Below are 10,000 nucleotides of genomic sequence, written 5' to 3' on the forward strand. Positions count from 1 at the left end.
GATAGATAGATAAATATATAGATGGATATATAGATAAATAGATAGATAGATAAATAGAGAGACAGACGGACAGATAGATAGATAGATAAATATACTCACACATATATACACACATACATGAGCGCAAACACACATCAAAACCCATTTACATAATGCGCATGGGGATGATGGTTACTTAAGATCCTTCGCACGAGAGCCTTCTGTCTTCCCGAGTTGGTTGCTCAGGTGTGGGAAGCAAGCGGTTAATTTCATTGGGCGAGGAGAGTGACGGACGATAATTAGGACGAGAAAAAGGGCGGCTTAAGTCATGAAACGAAAACAGAGAGTGAGACGTAAATAAAAAGTTGGAGTGTCTGATAGCGGAGGATAGAGCAAGAAACGGGTTTAAATAGATGTATACGCGTATAGGCTTCAACGCAGTCATATATAGGGACACGTACATGTACGGAGAGAGAGTGCGTGTTTTTATGTGTGAGAGAGAGAAAGATGGATAGATAGATAAATAGATAGAGACATAGAGAGAGAGAGAGAGAGAGAGAGAGAGAGAGAGAGAGAGAGAGAGAGAGAGAGAGAGAGAGAGAGAGAGAGAGAGAGAGAGAGAGAGAGAGAGAAAGAGAGAGAATGAGAGAATACGTGAGAAAGAGAGAGAGAGAGAGAGAGAGAGAGAGAGAGAGAGAGAGAGAGAGAGAGAGAGAGAATGAGAGAATACGTGAGAAAGAGAGGGAGAGAGAGAGAGAGAGAGAGAGAGAGAGAATGAGAGAATACAAAAGAGAGAGAGAATACTTGAGAGAGAGAGAATATTTGAGAGAGAGAGAGAGAGAGAGAGAATGAGAGAATACAAGAGAGAGAGAGAGAATACTTGAGAGAGAGGGGGGTGAGGGGAGAGAGAATGAGAGATAGAGGCAGACATATAATCATATAACAAATTAGATGGCCAGACAGGCAGACAGACAGCCGGACAGAGAAATATACCGAGCAAGAGATTGATACGGTGATAATTAATACATCCGTGGTTAATTGCAAGACCAGAAAGTTTAGATTACTCTTGTTAATGATGTATACATTGTAAAGTCTGCAGCTGAATGCACGTACTATATTTACCTTTCTTTTCCTTTTTTTATTTTCTTATCTCGTTTTCTTAACAATTCAATTATTGCAACATCTTATGCAATCTAGAATCATCCACCAGCCGGGCTTGAAGAGAAATGATATCTTTCGTATTAATGATTTCGTTGGTAATTTGGCTCACCATAATTATTCGGGGACTTGGTTCACTTTTATGTAGTGGAGGTGGGTCTGGCCTTCGAATTAGCAGAGGAAAGATGGAGGGTGATGGAAGGGGAGGTGCAAGAAGGAGGGAGAGGAAAGATGGGGGAAGGTAGAAGGTAAGGTGAATGAAGGAGAGAGATGATGATGAGGTGAAAGAAGGAGGGTGTTAGAAGAAAAATAGAGATAAAAAAAAGGAAAGAAAAAAGGATAATAAAGAAAAAAGGAAAGAAAAGAAGAAAAAAAAAAAGATAAAAATATGTATACATATATATATATATAATATATATATATATATATATATATATATATATATATACATTAGATATATATAGTATATATATATATATATAGATAATAGTATATATATAAGATCGGGGGAGACTCGAGAGAATATATACATTATATATATATATATAATATATATATATATATATATATAAATAAATATATATAAAATATATTATATAAATATCAATATATATTTATATATATATAAATAAATATATACATAGATAAATATATACATATACATATATATTATAAATACATTATATATATATATATATAAATATATATAAATAATATATATAATATATATATATATAAATATTTATATATACATATATAAATATATATATAATATAGATATATAATAGATTTATAAATAAAAATATCTATAATATATATATATATATACATACTATATATGAGTTTGTGGTGTTGTGAATGAGGGAAATGAAAGATGGAGGAAGGTAGAAGGTAAGGTGAATGAAGGAGAGAGATGATGATGAGGTGAAAGAAGGAGGGTGTTAGAAGAAAAATAGAGATAAAAAAAAGGAAAGAAAAAAGGATAATAAAGAAAAAAGGAAAGAAAAAAAGAAAAAAAAAAAGATAAAAATATGTATACATTATTATATATATATATATATATATATATATATATATATATATATATATACATTATATATATATATATATAATATATATATATATATATATATATATATATATATACATTATATATATATATATATAGACGGTATATATATATATATATATATATATATATATATATATTATATATATCTATATATATATATAATAATATATATATATAGATGTTTTATATATATATAATATATATATATATACATATAATCTATATATACATTCTAATATACACATAAATATATATATATATATATATAATATATATATATATAATAATATATATATATATATTATATATTTTTACATATATAAATATATATATAATATATATATATATATATATATATATATATATTAGATCTATATATATAATTATCACTATATCTCTAAACTATAAAAAAGTCTTTAATATGTAAATGACTAATACATCATTGTCTGTATATCATATACAAACCACCAGAAAAACTAAACCAACAACAGTCAATCAACACTATAAAAACAAAAACAGCACACAAACAACACACACTAAAACACACACTGAGAACAATCAACACCACTATCCACTATAAACTATACAATATATCACTTACACACGCAGCTCAATCACACACACACTCTCCACTCACAAACCCACTCACACACAAAAACACATAATCACAAACACACACACACACACAGCACACACACTCACACACACCCACTCACACACCATAAACAGCACACACACACAACACCCAAACACACCCACACACACACCACACACACACACACACACGTATGTATATTATATATCTGAGAGTATATATACATATATATTTATATATAGATATACATATATATATAGATATATACATAGATATCCAGTGTGGTGTGTAAACAAACCTAAAGAAAAAGCATCGACATTAGAGGACAAGGCAAAAGACTTGGATCAGCCACAGACCCCGACGAGCAACAAGAACGCTCACAACTGCAATACAGCCCCCCACGCAATCCCACTGCCGCCCTTAACTACCTCAGTCCCTCGCAACTTACTCTATCTCTCTCGCTCTCTCTCCATCTCGCGAGAGCGCTCTCTCATAAGATCTCTCGATCGTCGCTTAGCTCGTTCTCTCTCGCTCTCGCTCGTCCCTCCCTCCCCCAACTCTCCTCGCTATCTCTCACCATCACCACTAAGTCGGTACCGAATTATTCGAAAGACACCTCCTGAATGCAAAATCTCAACGCGAGCTAGAGCAGCTCTCTCTAGCTCGAGACCGCGACAGCCAGCCCAAACCTTCCCAGATCGAGATAGCCCGACACCATAAAGACAATAGACATACGACAGCCAGCCAGACAGACACCACAGCCCGACATTCCGTAATAGTCGATACACGGGAAATTCTCCCCAAGTTACCGAGACCAAATCTGCTTCTCAATTTCTAAACGAGGACTTATTTCGGATTTTGGCAAAGATTACTTCCACTTCAAAGTTATTCTAGATGAAACTCGAGAGGGAAGTTCTTAAGTTAGGAGAAATGTTTTGTGAATTATTGATATACGAGTGTGTAAATATTTCTCGTTCTGCAAGTGCGTTTCGAAGGTTCACAAAACTAAGTTTGTGTGAGAAGGTGTGTCAGTACACGTATATTTTTTTGGATATAGCGTGTATATGTTTGTTTATGTATACACACACACACACATACACACACACACACATTATATATATATATCTATATATATATATAAATATATATATATAAATATATATTAAAAAAATAACAGATATATATATACATATAAATATAAATCATATATAAATATATATCTATCTATAAAAATATATACATATCTATATAAAAAATATAAATATCTATATAAAAAATATATATACAAATTATATATAAATATAAAAATATAAATATATATAACTATATATATATATATATACAAAAATATTTATGTGTGTGTGTTGTGTGTAGTTGTGTGTATAAATATAAAAATATAACTATATAAATATAAATATATCTATATATAAAAAATACATATATCTAATAAAAATATATATATATAAATAAAATCATGTAATATATCTATACTCTACAAATATAATTATGTATGTGGTTGTTTGTTGTGTATATAAATATAAAAAAAATAAAATTTAACTAATAAAAATATAAAAATATATTTATAATATATATCTATACATGTAAAACAACTCCCAAAAAATCTCAATCTCTCTAATAAATCTCAAAAACACTATATCGATATACATCAAAATCTATATAATAACAAAACACACACACGCACACCCACCACCAAGTATCTCAATAAATAAAAAACTATATAAAATAACATCAATAAATATAAATAAAAAAATAACTATATAAACGCACACCCCACACACACACCCCCACACACCCCCACGACACACACATATAAATAAATAAATACATATCATATATATATCTTAATATATATCTCTATATAATATACATAATCTCTCTCTATATTCTATAAATATATATATACAAATATCTATATAATTATCAATAAATAAATATCAATATATATATAAATATATGTACACACACACACACCCACACCCACCCCACACACACATTCATATAAATCAATATTCCAATATAAATATCTAAATAAATAAAAATAACATCCTATACACTATCATATATAAATAACTCTCAAACTAACTATAACACTCAATATCTACAAACACAATATCTACGCACCCACACACACACACCACCCACACACCCACAAATAACACACAAAATTTAAAATAACAAGATAAACTAACTCTATATAACATCTACATCACACACAGCTCACAACTATCAATCTACACTCAAACTCTAACTCTCACCCATCTTACACAACTCACACACACACACACTCACACACAAACCCACATACACACACACACACAAAAACAACTATCTCACACACACATACTCACAAATTTATCTAAAGTGAAACTGTCGAGCCAGCTAAACGCTCCACGCAATCGTTTGGCTGTGCTTCTGAACAAGATGAAATTACAATACCGCATACTCTTTACAGGCAAGCAACAAAGACAAGAGAAATAGGATCCGATAACAATCTTGCTGCTTGCCTTCTCCAAGATTTCACCATCAAACTAAGCTCAATTGGGATGTTGCAATGATATTGACGACAGCCAGCGTTTGATGTCCTACGCATATAACTCTCCAGAACCCAATAAATTCGCGTGTGCTACCGGGAACCTTGGATCTTCACCTGACGCTGTGCTTTGTGGCAAGGGAAGCACATTCTCTCTAGCCTTCGTGGAGGAGGAGGGGGGGGGGGTGAGGAAGGAGGGAAAGGTGAGAAATAGGGAAGGGAAAACTAGATGGTGTGAGAAACGAGCGAGGAGAATGGCACATTGATTCCATACCAAGATGCATACCAGAGCGGCAAAGTTTTCCAGTCCACTTTGCGCCACCCAGGCACATATATTTATATATATCTAGTCACACACATACACGCATACACACATATACACACACGCACACACAAAAAAAACAAAACAAAAAAAAACGAAACACACACACACGGTACCCGGTACACGGTATATATGTATATGTGTGTGTGTGTGTGTACGTGTGTGTGTGTGTGTAGCGTTGCTTCCTTAATCAGCATAATTCAATTCAAGAAAGATGAGCGAATTATGCAAGCAAATAGCCGAGGGGCCGATGGCCATTCAACAATAGCCGTGCTTGCAGTCTTCCTTCTCCTCGCCGCTCGCCTGCAAGCGGGAGTGAAAGCTGAATGCAGATGCGGCCTGTAGAGTGTCAGTCCTTGATGAATAGTAGTGCCACGTCAGCGGGACCGCGTATGAATATCAAACACTGTGATCTATGCCGCTGCTTCGGAGGCTGTAGAATATCGGTGTGTTTTCTCATACATGAATGCATATATATGTATGTCTCTGTGCATGTATATATATATGTGTGTGTGTGTGTGTGTCTGTGTGTGTGTGTATAAATATATATATCATATAATATAGATTATAAATATATTACAAATATATATATATAAATAAAAATACTATTATACATATATATATATATATATATATATATACATATACATATATATATATGTATTTGTATTATAAATAACATAATATATATATATAATAAAGGTATACTATACTATATAAAATATATATATATATATATATGTAATAAAAATAAATATATATATACATATATATATATATATAATATATATAAATATATATATTATATATAAATAAAATATAATATAATATATATATAAACTGTTGTGGTGCGGTGTTTGATGTGTGTGTCTGAGTTGTGGTGTGTGTGTGTGTGTGTGTGTGTGAGGGTTTGTATAAATATATATATATATATATATAAATATATATTATATAATATGATATAAAAAAATATATCTCTAGATATAAACATCTATTATGTATATATTATATATATATAAAAATATAGATACAATATTTATAATAAATAAAAAAGTGTGTGTGTTTGTGTGTGTGTGTTGTGGGTTGTGTGTGTGTGTGATTGTGTTGTGTGTGTGTGTATGTGGTGTGGTGTGGTGTGTGTGTGTGTGCATATATATATTTATATATATATTTATATCTATATATATATATATATATAAAAAAAATACAAAATATGTATTTATATATATATATATGTAACTAATATATATCTATAAATAAAATATCACACTATAAATATGAATATATATATATATAAAATATATATAAAATATTAACATACATTTACAAATATATATCGACATACATACATAACCTATTATAATATATATAATAAACTATAAATATATATATATAAATCTATATAAATATGTGTGTGTGTGTTGTGTGTGTGTGAGTTTGTGTGGTGTGTTTTATGTGTTGTGTGTGTGTGTGGGTGTTTGTGTGTGTGATTGTTGTGACTAAATCTAAATAAATCAATATATCAATAAATTATATATATATCTATATAAAAATATCTATATAAAATATAATGTATCAACTTAAAATATGTATGAATATTCACACATCCATATATAAACCTCAATATATTAAATAAATATAAAAATATATCTATATACAAAAATATATATATAAATATATAAATATATAAAAGAAAAAAATGTATAAATATAGGACACTACTAACTAATAAATCTATATCAATATCAATCTTATAATGCCTATTTTATACAGTGTGTGGTGTGTGGGGTTGTGTGTAGATATACATATAACTGACTCGCTAACCTAAATCATCAAAAATACATCATATATCTACTATATCTACATCTCTTATATCATATATAAATATATATATAAATATATATATTACTAACAATATCAAAAAATATCTTAATCTAGATATCTACATCACTGTTACAATAATAATCATAATCACAAACTAAATCACTAAATATCTCAATATTAAATATCACCACATCACTATATCAATATATAAAAACTGTTTGTTTGGTTTGTGGGAGTGTGGTGTTGTGTGTGTGTGTGTGTGTGTGTGTGTGAGTGTGTGTAAATATTTCTATAATAACACTATCACTCTCATCTATCACAATATAACTATCACAACTAACAATAACATAACAACTCTAGCTAAAAGGAGTAGAGTTATGTAAGATTTATATTTTTTGTGTGTGTGTTTTTTATTGAGATATAGATAGTGATGGTTTTATTTGATTAGATTATTTGATTATCACCACACTAAACACATCACACACCAAAATTCTCTACTCTCTCACACACACACACACACAACTAACATCAAAAAACTCCCCCCTCCCACCAAATGAGATAAGACTCACTCCCTAACACCACTCTCACACACACACACAACCCCCCCCAACAAACACACACACACACACATACACGAACACACACTCTCCCACTCACACACACACCTAAATACACTTCATCCTCTCACTCAAACCCACACACCCCAACACTCACATCACACACACACTCGACAACACACACACACCAACACACACTCACACTCACAACACACCCACAAACATACTTCACACACACACACACACACACACACACACACACACACACACACACACACACACCCCCACACACACACACCCCCCTCCCCCCCCCCCCCCCCCCCCCCCCCCCCCCCACATCCCCTCCCCCCCCTCCCCCCCCCACCCCCCCCCCCCCCCTCCCCCCCCCCCCCCCCCCCCCCCCCCCCCCCCCACCCCCCCCCTCCCCCCCCCCCCCCCCCCCCCCCCCCCCAACACCCCCCCCCACGCCCACCACCACACCATCACACCCACCAGCGATCACCTCCGCTCCTGATACCAGGTGATGGCGGAAGCTGGAGGATTGGCTTCTACAGTGCAGGTGAAGTACACGTCATCTCCCTCCTTCAGCTGGTCCGGGATCAGGGACCGACCGAGAGACGCAAGCACCTTTGGGGGGTCTGGTAAAGGAGAGGGGGGGGGGGGGAATTAAAGATGTATATGGATTGATCTTTATATATGTTATGCTTGATGGATAATCATGGTGTGTTTATATATATATGTATTATATACATATATATAAATACACTCACACACACACACAACACAATACTCACACAACACTATATAGTATATATATATATATATAGATATTATATATAGTATATATGAATATATAGTATATATATATGTATATTATATAATTTATATACAGTTATATATAATATATATGATTCTATATATATATATATATATATTATGTACTGTATTTATAATATTTTATACATTATATATATAAGTCATAGTATAATATATATATAGATATATAATATGATATTTATTATACATACATAGCATATATATAAATATTTATATAAAATATATCTATATATATAAAATGTATATATAATTATATTATATATGTATATGTTTATATATATATATATCTATATATAATATATATGAGAATATATATATATATATATATAGATATTATATATATATGTGTGAGTGTGTGGTGGGGTGTGGTGTGTGTGTATATTATATATGAATAATTATAGAATATATATATATATATATATTATATATATATATATATATAGATATATATATATATATGTTATATATATATAAGGTATTGAGATATAAATATATATATGTATATATATATAGATAGATATATATATATAAAGATATATATATATATATATACAGTCATTTATATTTCATATATGTGTATGTGTGTGTGTGTCTATTTATCTATCTATATCTATATCTATATATATGTGTATACTCTCGATATATATATATATAGAATATTAATATATATATATATACTATATATATATATATAATGTATACTAAATATAAATATAAATAAATATATATATATATATAATATATATATATATATATAAATATATATATACACTTATATATATGTTATATATATGTATATATATATTTATATATATTATATATATATATATATATATATAGCTCGCTCTATATATAATTATGTATACATATATATATATATAAATTTAATATATATATAATTATAGGATATATATATCATATACATATATGTATTATATATACATTAGATATGTATATACCATAACATACATATAGATATATATATACATATATAACATATATATATATATATATATATATATATATATATATATATATGTATGTATGTATGTATGTATATATGTGTTATATACTCTCTATATATATATATATATATATATATAATT

The 10,000-nt window shown here is 29.9% G+C and overlaps 1 protein-coding gene across 1 annotated transcript in view; it reads right to left on the reverse strand.

The window, feature by feature from the left end:
* Positions 1-8,555: 8,555 nt before the first annotated feature.
* LOC147471834 (nephrin-like) overlaps positions 8,556-10,000 on the reverse strand; it is a 22,387-nt gene continuing 20,942 nt past the window's right edge. The window contains exon 4 of the mRNA XM_086536686.1: positions 8,556-8,695. Within this exon, the coding sequence (XP_086392812.1) occupies positions 8,556-8,695 (140 nt within the window). The remainder of the gene's footprint in view (positions 8,696-10,000) is intronic.

Source organism: Penaeus japonicus, unplaced genomic scaffold (assembly GCF_977035675.1).
Source record: "Penaeus japonicus unplaced genomic scaffold, GWHDUDI00000001_assembly GWHDUDI00000005, whole genome shotgun sequence".
NCBI classification, from domain to species: Eukaryota; Metazoa; Arthropoda; class Malacostraca; order Decapoda; family Penaeidae; genus Penaeus; species Penaeus japonicus.